Source organism: Rhea pennata, chromosome 9 (assembly GCF_028389875.1).
Source record: "Rhea pennata isolate bPtePen1 chromosome 9, bPtePen1.pri, whole genome shotgun sequence".
NCBI lineage: Eukaryota > Metazoa > Chordata > Aves > Rheiformes > Rheidae > Rhea > Rhea pennata.
Genome location: NC_084671.1, coordinates 2,454,918 through 2,470,574, shown reverse-complemented (window position 1 = coordinate 2,470,574; position 15,657 = coordinate 2,454,918). Strand labels below are relative to the sequence as shown.

Below are 15,657 nucleotides of genomic sequence, written 5' to 3'. Positions count from 1 at the left end.
ATTAACTGCACTGCTGAGATTCTTTATCATCTGGGCAACAAAAATGTTGCTCCAGACGTAAACTTCACAATAGAAGGAGAACTTAAGAACACTGACGAACAAGATAATATATTCTACAATCGAATCAAGAGCCTGAAAAAAGAGCTTGTGGCACAAAACATACCAGGTACAAAGAACAGGATGGGGGAGAGAGAAGTTATTGAAAGAATGCTCTCTGTGGCCAAAGCAAGTCGGAGCAATGTGGTGGTGGTCCACGACCCAGGTGACAGCCCATGTTATACCAGCCAGGAGTGAGGGGAATCAGGCCATTAGCCCTACTCTTAATACATATCTCTACTTTCTCTTATTCAAGATGGTTTGTCAATCACATTACCAAATTCACTCATTAATTTCAAAATCCAGAACTGATCTATGATGTGCATGTGATTGTTTCCTGAACACACCCTCTTACCTCTACTTTATCAATGCAGCTCTTGCTGTGGTCGTTCTTGGAGCAGTACATCAGATACCCCGACTGTAATACTCAAGTCTGTTCTTACCTTAGAACAACCCTTTTCTTGATGATGTTACAGAATATTTATAAACTGTGAGAAGTGGGAGGGAGACAGAGTGGCAATGTTAGCAGCTATTCCAAGGTTATAGAGGAGGTCCATGACAGCAAGGATCACAAACCACGTCTCCTAACTTTTAGCCCCAAACCCAACTCATTAGACCGTACTATGAATGACTGCAACTCCATGAATCATGCTTAATGTGTTGTTTATCTTCTCTGCCAGACAGCCATGGCAATGTGCCCCCAGAAATGGAACCCATCAGACTGCTGGCACGGGCCGCCACTGGGTATGTGGTATGGCAGAACTCTACTGAAAATACTCGGTACGAACTGGCCCAGATTAAACACGTAAGGCAAGTGGTAAGTTACCATCAATGACTTGCAAAAAAAATAACTTGTGTGGCAGATACTACACTACAGCTGTGGTTAAGTTCAAGTTCTTAAGTAAGAAACCTCAATTGCGCCTGGATTTCTTTGGTCTGGTTCATTTTTAAACCAGTGTTTCCTTTTTAATCCCCCCCACCCATTCACTCTAGCAAATCCTGATTTCACTGATGATTTTGTTTATTTAATCATTCCTTCTCTTCAAAAATTTTGCTCATAGATGCTGTATATCCTTGACAACAACAGTATTCATGCTTGTTAGTTGCAAAATTGGCTTTTCCACCTAGAGGTCATCACTTTTATTAAATCTTGTATTACTTTCCTGCCTTTTATCTACAGTATCCTGCAGGCACAGCTGACAGTATTCTTACATCTGCAGAATATACATTGGAATATTCTCCTTTTTCTTTTCATCTACACCACAATCAGTCATGCTCTCTTTGATATCTATCTAAAAGCAGATCACAGTCAAAGTAATACTACTTGACATCTCTGCAATACCCAAGTCTGGACAAATAGCAACGGGCTGCATCTCAACTTCAATAAAACACAATCTACACTGCTTTTTGTTTACAGCATTCCAGTTTCCAGCCATTTGCTAGTTCACCTCAAAATGCTAATAAAGCAAGTAGTGATTTAAGTTCATGCTCTTAATATTAAGCTTTTTTACTTTGCTCTTCCTGAACTTACTTTTACTAACGCTTTTTTTTTTTTTTTTTTTTTTTGGGGGGGGGGTGGTGCAGTAGGCAGAAATATCTTAAGCCTAAACTCCATTTTTAGCTGAACCACTCACACTGAAGAAATACTCTCCATTTTTTTTAATGAGCCTATTAACAATCCCCATTACACTTACTTCAGGGATAGATGTCTACCCAAACTGGGATTTCACTCAACTGGAGCAATGCTCCTAGATCTATATTAGCACAATAATCGTTGATTAAAGTTTATGATAAGAAAATAGGGTTCAGGAAAATGTATCACAAAAAAGAAAAGGAGAAAAATACCTCAAGACAGAATAATTTATACTTTCATTAATTTCTGAGTGATTGCAAATAGTATGTTTATACTGAGCAGATCTGAATTTGTCATTATCTGCAAAATCAACCGACCTTGCAGACCTTTTAGCTGGAATACGCTTAACTAATAAGCATTCTGTTTTCAGAAAATTTCTATAGGGCCAATTTTCTTTTTTGTTTTAATTAACATATCTCTATGGATTCTCCAATTCTTCTGTCCTCTACTTGGAAAAAACATAATGTGAGTTATTCTTAACTACTAAATGGATGGTTAGAATCATAGAATCAGTAAGGTTGGAAGGGACCTCTGGAGATCATCTAGTCCAACCTCCCTGCTCAGCAGGGTCACCTAGAGCATGCTAGACAGGGTTGCATCCAGGCGGGCCTGGAATATCTCCAGAGAAGGAGACTCCACAACCTCTCTGGGCAACCTGGTCCAGGGCTCCATCACCCTCACAGGGAAGAAATTCCCCCTCACGGTCAGGCGGAGCTTCCTGTGCTTCAATTTCTGCCCATTGCCTCTTGCCCTGTCACATGGGGCAACTGAAAAGAGCTTGTCCCCACCCCCTTGACACCCTCCCTTCAGGTACTTCTACACATTGATCAGATCCCCCCTCAGTCTGCCAGGCTCTTCCCCCAGGCTGAAGCGGCGCAGCTCTCGCAGCCGTTCCTCCTAGGGCAGATGCTCCAGCCCTCTGATCATCCTCGTAGCCCTACGCTGGACTCTCCCCAGTAGCTCCATGTCTCTCTTGTCCTGGGGAGCCCAGAACTGGACACAGTACTCGAGAGGAGGCCTCCCCAGGGCTGAGGAGAGGGGCAGGATCACCTCCCTCCACCTGCTGGCAACACTCCTCCTAATGCACCCCAGGAGACCATTGGCCTTCTTGGCCGCAAGGGCACATTGCTGGCTCATGGTCAATCTGTCATCCACCAGCATTCCCAGGTCCTTCTCTGCAGAGCTGCTCTCCAGAAGGTCAGGCCCCAGCCTGTACTGGTACCTAGGATTATTTCTCCCTAGGTGCAGGACTCTGCGCTTGCCCTTGTTGAACCTCAGGAGGTTCCTCTCTGCCCAGCCCTCCAGCCTGGCCAGGTCTCTCTGAATGGCAGCACAGCCCTCAGGTGTCTCAGCCGCCCCTCCCAGCTTGGGATCATCAGCAAACTTGCTGAGGAGGCACTCTGTCCCCTCATCCAGGTCACTGATGAAGAAGTTGAACAGGATGGGACCCAGTCCTGAGCCCTGGGGGACACCACTAGCCACAGGCCTCCAACTAGACTCCACGCCACTGATGACTACCCTCTGAGCTCTGCCTTTCAGCCAGTTCTCAATCAATTTCAAATGCAAAGAAATTTAGTGTGTAATCTAGAATAGAGAAACAGGACTTCATATGTAGAAAATCCTATTTATTCTGAAGACTCCTGATAAACTTCCAGAGCCCAAATGTCTGGCCACTCAAAATAGCCAATGAACTTCTATGAAGTTCTGGATATGAAGAAAATGCAGAAAGTCATTCTAAGAGTAAGATTTGTTAACATTTTGCTCCCTGTGATATCTACCTAAAAGCAGATCACAGGTGTAGGACTATGAATGGGCAAGATTTAAAAACCATATCTAACAAACTAGATGAATTTAAGGATAAAGAAGGCAAGATACTATTAAACTAGATCACTTTGTTAATCAAACTAGTGCTTTTTTTTTCCATCTTCTATTGTCTGAAGAATAGATTTGTAAAGAGTATGTTCCACAAGCCAGTAGGTACTCCGTTGCTCACACAGCCACTGATAATCTGTTAACCACTGTAAGGCTTCTGGAGTCCCTTACAAGTCTTCTTCTACTGACAATTTTATTTAGAATTATTTAGGCTAAATTTAGACTAAGAACCATAGTATACAACCAGGTGTTCCTTTCCAAATAAGTTCCTCAAGTTGGAAAAAAAATCTAAATTCAAGGCAGGAATTAGCACGGTTTCAAATTTTATATTCAGTCTCTCAAACACAATTTTGGAATTCCCAGAAATACAAAATAGCATCTTTCTGTTTTGTTATAGTGACTACACTACATCTGTTTTATTCATTAACATAAGCTGCCAGTTTCATCTAGCAAAGACTTTCTATTGTAACAAACAACTGATTCACTACTCTTAACAGGGGGGTAGGGAAGGGAAAGATCCCCATATTCAGCCCTTTTCATCTTGTCTTTGCAGAAAAGAAGCGATGATTACCTTGAATTTGACTACATGGTTCTACTTCATGAATTTGTGTCCCAGGTAAAGTCTTATTTCTAAAAATAAAGAACAGCTTTTTTTTTGTTTTAAGACTGCCAACTGTGTAACCTCCCCAGGCATGGGGATGGTGAAGCATTCATAGATCTGATGCCTGGAAGTCAGGTAGCAAACTGCATGAAGTTAGGGCAGAGTACCCACCTGCCTTAGCGTTCTCTGCTTGTGCCCCATGTAAGCAGGAAACAAGTCTCTAACTTGTATCAGGAGACTGTAATTTTCAACTGATCTGGGCCCTTCTTGTAAATGGCAGAGGTTCAATGTATGGTCACTGACAGATCTCTTCTCTTGGGAGATTCTATTGCCAAATAGCCAGGGCTACAGGGCAGAAAAAGCTGCAAAATCCTACCTGGAGTAACAAACAGGGCACTTCTCTACTAGAGGGACAGCCGTGGAGGACCAATAGACAAAAACATCATCTCAGTTTTTCCTCAAAGAGAAGGATACAGGGTATAGCATAAGCAGCAGCAGCAGCTTTGGTTCCCGGAATAGTATTTACAATGTACGTTATTTTCATCGTAATATTGGGATTTGGGCAAATGTCTTTGTAAGACACCGATGCAGAGAAACTGAAAGGGTTTTAGAGAAGAAGCTCTCAACTGTGTAACTCCCTGTAGTAAGTCACCTGCTGAGAGATTTCACCCTTTATCCTAGCTTTACTTTTTCTTACTCCACTGCACTTTCAGTGAAGTTAGAGTATCCATAATGCTTTAGTTCCTCAGAATTTTTTGTGAAGGAAAATTCCTGGAAAGTATTAGCCACTGAATTGCAACTCAAAAGTATAGGTGCTTCATCGTACTCCATTTTGGGAGGGAGGAGGGGTGTCCTAAGATATCAACAGCACTGTGATTAAGAAGTGCAATCCTACACAGACATACTTGAGCTGTAATACTAGCCTGGAAGAGAGAAACTGTGTAGCTGCAGCAGAACAGAGCACCAGACAGGCTAAAAAAAGCTTGAGGGAGAACTCAGAAACACTGAGAGCTCAACAGGATTGACTGCTAGCCTGCTTACCATGTACTGTTATTGGTGCTTGATCTAAAAATCAGACAAGCTATGGCTAAATTATAGCAGTCTATTCCAGTTCAGTATTGTTCAAAGAAAATACCTTCTTGCTTTTTCCAGCACACCTTTTACTTTCTACCCACAGGAGATTATTCCCTGGCAAATGACAGTTCTCTGGCACCCACAGCATGGCGTCAAAGTAACACAGAACAGCAGTCAGCCAAAACATGCAGAGTACTAATGGAGCACCTGGCACTACAGTGGAAGAAGCTAAAATGCTACAAGTGTTTGAAGGGGGGGGGGGGAGATAAGTAGGCGGGGGGCAAACAATCAAGGTACAAATAGTAAGTACTTGCTCAGTAAAAATTCTCCCGTGTATTTTGTTTCAATCTAATAACCCAACAGTCATTTTAGTCATTTTATCTACTGCATAATCAAATGCTGTGTCAAAATTAATAAAAAAAACCTTCTTGTTGCTAGAAAGACTACTTACTGCACAGGTGCACAGATGTTCTCTCTAAATGCAACTTTTGGCTTTCCCATAGTGCAAGGACAACTATATTCTCTTTCCATTCGCTGCAGAAAAAAAGCAGAATGAAATTCAGAACTGTTCCTACACATTGGCAATGTTTTTATCACAGATAATCTTTAAAGTGAGAAACTTGATCAGGGTTAACTAGTTTTTCTTGTTGGGTTTTGGGGGCTCTTTTTTTTTTTTTTTTTTTTGAAAAATAGATGTTATGAATTATTCACTGTCATTCAACTGTCATCCCTGTTTAGGGGCAATAGCTTTACATATAGGACAAGGCAACAGCATAACTACTTTATTCAAGTTTAAGTTTTCAAAGACAAAAACCATCTTTTCTTCATTCTCTCCACATTTCAGATACATCACTCTGTTAGACTGAATTAAAGAACAGATATCAACCTGCAAGAAATAAACAGAAATAAACTATTCCTACTGCATGCATCACCTCTTATTATGGAATAAATAAAAAAAATACAGAAATAGAATTTTTCTCTCTCCCATAGGAAAGTTAATATTAAAATTCACTACAAGCAAAGGCTGCTAAAACAAAATGCAATGCTTAATACAATATTTTTTGTAACAAACTGGATTTGCACCATTGGTTTTGTACCAAAAAGTAAAAATATTCTTGACTGAAGGTTCATTTAAATAGATTACAAGCCTTCAAGAACAGAACCACCTGGAAGAAAGAATCTGCTGGGGTTGACTAAGAAGTTAAACACTTCCCCAAGCAGCTACTGTTCACCTTAATGTCACAGTGCCTTCTATTAAAAAGGCCTCAAAATAGTTGCCATATGATAACCCTCATTTACCATTAAATCAAGTGGATTGTATCTCCAAACAATCTGGTAAGCTTGATGTGAGCTTAGAGGCCCAACTACAAAATTAGGCCTACAGTCTGGCCTCAATTAGCCTATCTGCAAATAGATTTTGGCACATGCAACATCTCAGGCAGAAAGGAAGGAGAACTCTTGGTTGGGAAACTATTCAAGAGCACAGTCCATGGAATCTTCTTTCAAAATTACCTGAGCATAGATTTCTAAGTGTAGTTCTCCCATTCCAGAAACAATGGTCTCTTTGCTCTCATCATCAAAATGGACTTTAAAGGTGGGATCTTCTCTTGTAAAGCGGTTCAGGCCTTTTGAAAATTTATCAAAGTCATTCTAAAAACAATTACACATGCAAAAAAAACATTAATTCAGCATCCAAAAATGTGTAAAAAGAAAGGCCTCAAGTTTTCCTGCCAACAGCTTAGCACTTCTACCCTCATGATGTTATTTTCTGAAGCCCAGCCAAAGATTTATAACTGCATTTATTCTTCCAGCTCCTGGATGCTGATGAAGTTAGCCAGGCTATCTGTAAGCTCGATGGAACAGAAAAGTCCCTTGAGTTTAGTTTATCTCTATTTTTCTTATCGAAGACAAAAGTAAGTATCTTCTGGTTTGAACAAGCTATTTCAAGTCCACGTTTACTTAAATCAAAGAAACAGAGCTCCCCTATGGTCAAGTGATACCATCTAACATATTGATATGTTATACTATCTAAATTATACGTTCTTAAGCATTTTGGCTAGAATATTTTAAACACCGCTCATTTTAGCCTATATGAATTGGTATTTGCTTGCTAACCTGTACAAAGTGATAAATGCAGCAGAAAAAAGCAACTCAGATAAAGGTTAATTCAAAGGCTCCTACCTTGTTGGAAGGCTTGATAGCTACTGAAATGACAGGATCAGGAATGTGAATTGATTCCTGTAATGGTTATAAAGGAGAGATTATAAAATCACATTGTATTTCATCTGGTGATGTAATTTCTCCAGAAAAGTTTGATTACAAAAACTGTGGGTTCCAAACAGGCTTGACTGCTTTACTTATCTAGCTTGTGCCTAATACCATACTGTAAGGAAATTCTCTAATTCTCCTCAGGATACTAGGCTATTACCTAATGCTTGTTGTAATGCCAACCACAACATATTAATACTAGCTCTTGGATGCAATTGATCTCTGCTGGGATTTCACACTAGACACTGCTTCCATATTTTAATGACTGATGTTGTTAAACGTATGTATAAATAGAATAGATGTATCTGTGTATGTATACAAATACATACCTCAATACTTTTGGGATAACAGCATCCTCTCAGTATTCAGCTACGCACTGACAGAAAGGGAGGCAGTAATGGTCCTGAAACCTCAGAAATGTTTGTTTCACAACTGTTTGCTAAAATTGAATATATTTGATGCCAAGTGCAGTAAAGGAGTGTGCATGTTCTGAACACACCATACCTCTACATGTTCGGGCTCTCTGAAGTATAACAAACATTTCCAGTTGTATACACATCAAAAAAGTACTTAAACTGAACAAAAGATTAAAAACATTTAAGAACAGAATATTGGAAATTCCAATGTTTGAGGAAGCATACAGATTAAGAGGTTTACTTACCATGGAAATGTCAGTACTAGTTTTATCAGTGAAGGTATCTCCACTAGCACAATCAATTCCAAACAATGCACATATGTCTCCTGCATAAGCTTCATTTACATCCTTAAGAAGAAAAAGGTCACTATTTCAGTATCAGTGAAAGACATTAGTACATTACAAAGATACAGCAAAGATACAAACACTGTGCTCAAAAACCCAAAATAAAACACCTTTGAAAATTACAGCTCTGATGAAGTGCTCTGTAAACTTTCTATTTCTTCAAAACAAATGCACAAAAAGGAGACCTCAGCTTAGATACTAACTCATCTTAGCATAGAAATGCAAAGCAAGCAACATACTATTTTTCAGGCAGCCCTGCCCCAGCTATAGAGCTAAGGAATTCTAAACAGGGTCATGCTTGCAGCATTTCAAGAATCCATTTTTAATTTAAGAATTGCATTCAAAAAAATCACATGGAAGAAAATTTTGTTGTATATTTTGCCAGTCATATTTCCCCTCTCCTACAAGCAAGGAATACGTGGAGATAATACCATAGCTGTCTTTCTTAGGCTATCACCTAAAAGTCATTTTATAATGCCTCTTACGCAATGACTCTTCCACTGCAGTAGAAATAAACTGAAATCACCTTCATTGTTTTATTACAGAACTCTATTAAATGTTACAGACAAACACAAATTAACAATTAACATCAGTAGAAAAGATTTGCCACGTAATCACATTCTTCAGAGATAACAAGATAGCTTCTCTCTTTTCAAATAACATTGACTCAAAAAGGTGATTAGTTTGCCTGGATTCTACTTCTCACACTCACCTCCATGTTGTCTGAATGCATACGAACAAGTCTTTGCACGCGCACTCTCTTCCCAGTCCTAGTGTTATAGATATAATCAGATTTCTTCAGCATCCCCTGATAAACGCGAATGTAAGTTAACTGCCCAAAACGCCCAGCCTGAAATGAAAATTAATAAAAATTGATTAAAAGTCAGATACAGTCCTTCTGGCAATCAAGACCACCATTATTCTAAGCATGCTCTGCACTGATAGACCCAATGATTCTGCTTTGAATTTACACTAGACACATACGAAACTTTGTGTTAACGTAGTCTCAGCTTTCACTTTACTCTGGGAAGGAAGCCTGGCAATTTTTACTTTCCCAATTTTACCAGTCCTAAACTTTCACAATGAAGGCATACAGCAACTATTAATCTGGCTAGCCACTTTCTATATGAAAATGAGAACCACTACTCTCTAGGTAGTAAGCAGTCTGTTTTGTTAAAATCTCATGTTTTTTCCTCTTCCTCTCTCTCACACTGCATCGTTTTCACCTTCAAGCAGATTTTCCTCTGAAATCATTTAAGATAAGCAATGAAACCTTCCAAACTTTCAGGTTTTAGCTAAGAAAAATCTGAAGTACTTGAGACACGTAAACTGTTTAAAAACTTGCAGACTGTATAAAGTCTCTCAGCAGAAGTCAGACGTTGGCAGAGTAGGAATTTTGCAAACAACTGAAGTCATTCAGTTACTTAATCCTAGGTCAGTATTCTCTAGAAACTGTTAGCTTAGCTGTACCATATGTACTGTGACTAAGCAATGTCATTGCATGCACAGTCACATTTAAACACCAGACTTTAAAATGGGAGCCCTAGAGTGCTTTTCTCCCAAAACTAACAACCGTCAACACATGAAGGCATTTCATGGGGATCAATGACAGCCTACCAACAGTAGTAGGTTGTACTCGCTCAGTGCAAGTAAATCTTGCATATACCAACAATTCTCCCAGGAAATGCTCTACTTCTCTACTGTTTTTGCCACATCAAAAAAACATAACAACTTACCTCCAGTTTAAAAGCAAGGCCTATAAAAGGTTGGGAATTGTCTCGAGCAGAGTTCAGTAGGAACTTGGTTTTGTCCTCAGAGTCCCTTAGAAAAAGGTTTAAAGAGGGAATTAATGTTGTGAAGCAAACACAGTCAGCCTCCGAACACAAGCTCAATCCTGGAAGGCCCTTTCTCAATTCCACAGAAGTTTTTAATACAGAGTTACAAGATGCTCACGTGTGGCTCTCGTACATTTAGCAGACCCCAAAAGGAACTCCAAATTATGACATTTATCACTCTTCCCTCACTTTATCCATTTTGCCACAAAAGCAATTAACTGTACACGCAGCAATTAATGAGATATTCAGTCACACTTCATAAGCAAATCTAGTTTTAGAATGAAAAAATTCTTAAGTTCTGGACCATTTATTGTCAATGGCCAACAGGAGAGATGCTCCCAAGGATAGATTTTGCACTGATACTCAACACGAGTACTATCCTTAGACAGATGCACACTTACAGGCCAGACTTATGACTGAGGCCCAGAAAGTCCTAAAGTACTAGTCACAGCTCAGAGAATAACTGTAAACTCAAATGATCTGTTTAGACTTCCAAGAGACAGTTGATATAAAGAATGGAAGTAACCAAACTGCACCTTAAAGGTACTGCAAAGGTCATTTAATAGAAGGCACCCTAGTGTGTTTCTGCTCTGTATAAAGACTCCAAAAAAAAAAAAAGCATCAAGCGCCACAGTATGTCCTCTGCAGACAAGAACTATCATGCCTGTGTTGTTCTGTTTGTGTGTATGTGAGACAGAACAGTTTTAGTAAATGCCAACAAGGGGATTACCCACAGAAACACAAAAGCACATCATATAATTTGAATTGCAGCTTCCAAGTCACAAAGTCAACTTGTCAGTACCAGCGGATATACAAGAAGGCATATAAAAAACAATGCGCGCAGCTGGCTGTTGCATTAAATACTGCTTTACAACTACAGCTTTGTAATAACTCTACGAAAAGTTGCAAGATTTCAGTCTGGATGCAGAAGTACAGGTAAGAGACACTGATGTTGGGTTTCGTGTCCCTTAACTGTGAAGGCACATCTACGTTAATAAGCGTGTTCAGATGAATAAAACATCAGCTAACATTTTCAAATGTGCTCTCTGCTCTAACGCAGGCATGACTTTAAGGGGATACCATTAATTTATAATTTATATATTTATACAATTTTATAATTTATCTTATCAGATAACAAATTTTCAAACTTAACACTCAACAAGTGCTATTAGAAGTACAGGTATAAACAGTACCCTTCAAATGAGATGAGATCTTGCAGCTTTTAGAACGCCGTGCAAAAATTATGATCGTATTGTTTATGTAAATAGTAAAAGATCATGTATTTTGGTAGTAATGTTTCCTGCTACACTTTACACTGCTTTGACACCTGATTCCAAAACCACTCCATACACGCATGAGTATACTTACGCCTTGTTAAGTATAGCATAGTTCTCAACTTCTGAAGGATTTGGCAGATACTCTAAGACAGCATCCAGCAATGGTTGTACTCCTTTGTTCTTCAAAGCACTTCCCAGAAGTACTGGGGTAAAAGACTTTTTCAGTGTTGCTCTTCTGATTGCAAGCTAGAAAAGTATCAATGCATTACTCTCCTTCTGCAATAACTTCAGGAGTCTGATGCAATACCAACTACACAGCATTACAGATGACACTCTCTATCTTTATTGGTTATCTTCACTCCTGGAGTAAAGTAGGACACTCTCCTGTAGAACTCTCTACACCAGAGTCTCCCATGACAGTTGCTTAGTGGTTTTCTCGAGAATTTTGAGATTTTTTTCTTCCTCTTAAATTCAACTTAAAAATGAAAATACATTAGCTAAAATATAATGATAAAGTCAAGATTCTTCATTTTTGTTTTCAGGTCTGTCATTTCCCTTCCATTTCCCCTATTTATTATATTGGAAAACAATACACATTTAAATTTGTGAAAGTAAAATGAGATGTTTTGACATCTTTAAGCTCTGTAAAACTCTTCTGAAAAAAAAAAAAGGTAGGGAAGGGGTATTTGGGGAATTGTCATGCTGAACGAATTATCACTTTTAATGAAAGCTGTGTTGACGCAGCTACAGAAGAACCTATTCACACTCTTCCGCTGAAGTTACAATGACTGTCTTCGGAATTCTTCCAAGACATCCTAGTAAACACAGTAAGATAAATTAACTGCACAATAACCTCCTGCCTATTCAGTGCCTTTCACCAAGCATCATATAACATTACAAAACACAGTTGAGGGCCAAAAGTCTCCAAAACTGCAATCATAGCTGTCTTCATTAAAGATTTAGAAAGGTGAACAGAAGCTAATTGCTTGCCCCCCCAAAAATCAGTTACTAGGATCACTAACTTGGTCTCAGCTCTCTCTGCCACTAGAGGATGCTATCTACCTACACTTATGAAGGCCTTCACTCCAAATGAAAGCAGCTGCTGTCTTTTTTGGTAAGCTAAAAAACTGATTTTCCCTTAACAGATTGAGGTAGTTAATCATATAATCTGGCCTGGGAGTGATTTAGAGTATCTGAAGACAGAAGGCTAAGCAACCTTCACAGTTAAGAGACAGCAATTCAGAATATCTAAGCCAAAAATTGTTGACAAAGAATAAACTTCAAAAAGCAAACTGATTTATAGAAGAAATTAGAAAAGGATCTTTTATTCTCAAACTTAAAAATAAATGAATAACTGTTTCCTTGAATTTCTTGATTTAATGACTTTGCAAAAATAATGCAAAAGTAATATTCTTACATCAACACTTTTGCTCGTTTAGCCTGTTTCTTTCCTGTACTCCACAGTGTATGCAGAACATACAGCTGTGCTGATGCCTGGGTTTCTATTTTGCCATGTTATTTTAAAATGAAGCTACATGGCTGCAATTGATTCTCATCAACAATTACCTCGGAGGGAAGAAAAGTAATTTTATTTTCGCATAAAGATTTTTGTTACTGAGTGCCCTACTGAGCAGCTAGGGCTTGAGTACAGCATTTTGCATAGTAGCAAATGAGGTGCTTGTTTAAGCAGTTGATCTTTAATGAACATCATATGCTAAGACTCTGACCTCCAGGAGTGATACCTAGCATCATTTCTATGAAAAGATACTTTCAGCAGAAACTTGGCTGCTGGCCACCAAAGAAAAGCCATCTTCAGGGACATATTAATACAAATTAACCTGCATCTGCAATGCTATAGCCATTATAACTATAATTAATTGGCTTTCAGAAGTGGGAAGCAGAGGCATGCTGAATAAACAAGTTCATTTTTGTAACAGATTTCTCTCCCAGTAGGAGCTATCGAAAATAGCTTCCTGCTGGAATCTCTCACCTCTTACATAAACACAGCATATTCCCATTTGTATTGTTCAGTCCTCCTAGTGGAAGACAGATCCTTACAGGTCTTTAAAACTGTTACTATATTTTGTCTTTACCAACTACAGAAGGGCTATTTCGCAACCTGAACAGTCCATGCTTCATAAAATAGTAAATGATTGCTGGAAATGCCAAATAACGAAACCTCTTATTACTGAAATAAGAGCTACATTTGCTTAGTACTTCTGACAAAAGCCTTTGTGCTTTTATATCTCAAGCCAAGTTGGGATATACAGATACCTCCACAGTCCTAGAGACAATAACCACCAGTGAACCACCCATACAACCAAAACAAAACTTTTTTTTTTTTTGGTAACTCAAAACCCAAGGTATGTTATAAAGTTGTAAGTGATCAAAGTTTAGTAGCTATGAAGGTTTGAAATAAATAAACCTTAAGGGGCCCACGGTTTGAACCCAGCTATCTTCCTCAGTTACCAATTGAAGCACCCAGCTGCAAGCAGAGCAAAGCAAAAGGAGGTGGCTAGTGCTGTGCCAGGCAGTTGCCAGGCCTCAGTGAAACTATGTGCATCACTGCTACTCAAAGGCGAGCAGCTCTAGCTTCAACAGAGGCTCTCCAAGAAAAAGCTGTCTGCCCATGAAGCTTCTCCCACTGCAATGGACTTTCTGGATATCACTTTTCTCTTTGTTTAAAATCACATTTTTTTTTAAATTACATTCAAGAACTTCTTTATAGTGAGAGTGACCAAGCACTGGTGCAGGTTGCCCAGAGAGGTTGTGGAGTCTCCTTCTCTGCAGATAGTCAAAACCCACCTGGATGCAACCCTGTCTAATTTGCTGTAGGTGACCCTGCCTGAGCAGAAGGGGTTGTACTAGATGATCTCCAGAGGTCCCTTTCAACCTCAACCATTCTGTGATTCAGCAACTGGTCCCTGTAGTAGTTTCAATCTTCAGCTAGATAATAACTATTAACAGTAGACATTAGAAGATTATTGTTGATTTCTCTTGACAGTGGCAAGAGGTGATGGCAAACAGCAATTCAGCAGGGGGCATCACACAAATATTCGCACCATGTATGCATGAACGGGGACTTACATAGCCATCACACAGCTAAAAAAGGCAAGAAACAACCAAACTGAGATCTTCCTTACAAAACAGACAGACTTCAGTATGGTTCTCTCACATTACTGGCTGTTTAGATACACATGCAGCCCAACAAATTGCTGTGTCAACAACTCCACATTATTGTCTTGAGCTTACATACCTACCAAATGGTAAACACAAGCTTGCTTAGCACTTTTTCTGTAAGTGTCCTCAGATTACTTCAAACTTACGGCATTGTAAGTGAGCACATACATGCTACAGGTTGCTTTTTAAAAACCTGGCTATCTCAGTATGAGCTCATCTATCTAGACTAAAGCTAATACCATAGCAACTCAAGAGGCATCATTAGTCAATTAAGGTCCTTAGAGAAGGTGGTATGTGCAGATTGCTAAATATCTCATAATACAGTTTAAAATACAGACTACACCTTAGTCTGCTCTCAAGACTTTACTGAACAGTGTAAGCTGATCTCATCCTGGAGAGCTGAAATTGCATAAAGACTGCACAACTGCAGCTGAGCTTTCTAGGCCTCCATATCACCTTTTATAATGTGGATGTGCACTCGAGGTAGCAACGATATTAAACTATCACAAGTAATTTTCAGTCTGTGGCCACCTGCTGAAGGGAAAATGGTGTTCTTCATTACTTCTATGAGCACTCCTTTATGCTCATATGCCTTTTGCTATGCAACATCCGAAGTATTTCATAAAATAAATCATGCAGCGATTTCAAGAAAAGCAATTTTCTTCCTTCCTGAAAACTGTATTTTGATCTACACTCATTTCTTCTGGATTTGGCAAAAAAAAAAAAAAAAAAAGACATTCCAATTCCCTTCTAGAGCACTACATCCACCTAAGGTGAAAGGAGCAATCAATGCAAATACAAAAAGAGGCAAGATTTCCTATGCACAAAGAAGACTTGAAGCAAGTCACACCAAGCAAGTTGTGGCATAGACAAGCAATAGAATGATTTAAAAAACCCAAACACTAGAAGTACTTTAGAGACATTTACTTGTCTCCAAGGAGCACAGAAGCTCGGAATCTCCAGTGCAAATCTAATTCGAGATCTAGTGACCAAGGTCTTCAGTAAGCCAGCTAGCATCAACTGCTTTTATAGAAGGAAGAGCTCAAAAATCAAGGGTAGAA

At 39.1% G+C, this 15,657-nt stretch overlaps 2 protein-coding genes across 3 annotated transcripts in view; one reads left to right on the top strand and one right to left on the bottom strand.

Annotated features, from left to right (window-relative positions):
• The window catches only part of GFM1 (G elongation factor mitochondrial 1), a 29,912-nt gene that overhangs the window by 10,791 nt on the left and 3,464 nt on the right, over positions 1–15,657 (bottom strand). Inside the window, exons 7-13 of the mRNA XM_062583252.1 lie at positions 11,508–11,662; positions 10,041–10,125; positions 9,017–9,154; positions 8,206–8,307; positions 7,458–7,514; positions 6,789–6,926; positions 5,728–5,810 (exon numbers count right to left, since the gene is read on the bottom strand). Coding sequence (XP_062439236.1) covers positions 5,728–5,810; positions 6,789–6,926; positions 7,458–7,514; positions 8,206–8,307; positions 9,017–9,154; positions 10,041–10,125; positions 11,508–11,662 — 758 coding nt within the window. The remainder of the gene's footprint in view (positions 1–5,727; positions 5,811–6,788; positions 6,927–7,457; positions 7,515–8,205; positions 8,308–9,016; positions 9,155–10,040; positions 10,126–11,507; positions 11,663–15,657) is intronic.
• Positions 653–5,700, top strand: LXN (latexin). Of its 2 annotated transcripts, none has more exons than XM_062583254.1 (3): positions 653–913; positions 4,155–4,217; positions 5,380–5,700. In XM_062583254.1, exons 1-3 carry the CDS (start codon positions 752–754, stop codon positions 5,473–5,475), a joined length of 321 nt encoding a protein of 106 aa, XP_062439238.1. In that variant the 5' UTR covers positions 653–751; the 3' UTR covers positions 5,476–5,700. The 2 variants fall into 2 exon arrangements, with proteins under 2 accessions (XP_062439238.1, XP_062439237.1); XM_062583253.1 differs by having other exon boundaries at positions 5,355–5,700.

Coding starts and splice junctions, on each gene's coding strand:
- LXN (XM_062583253.1), top strand. CDS start 752: ATGTGTTGTTTATCTTCTCTGCCAGACAGCCATGGCAATGTGCCCCCA. Junction 914..4,154: donor TTAAACACGTAAGGCAAGTG/GTAAGTTACCAT, acceptor TTGTCTTTGCAG/AAAAGAAGCGATGATTACCT. Junction 4,218..5,354: donor TTCATGAATTTGTGTCCCAG/GTAAAGTCTTAT, acceptor TGCTTTTTCCAG/CACACCTTTTACTTTCTACC.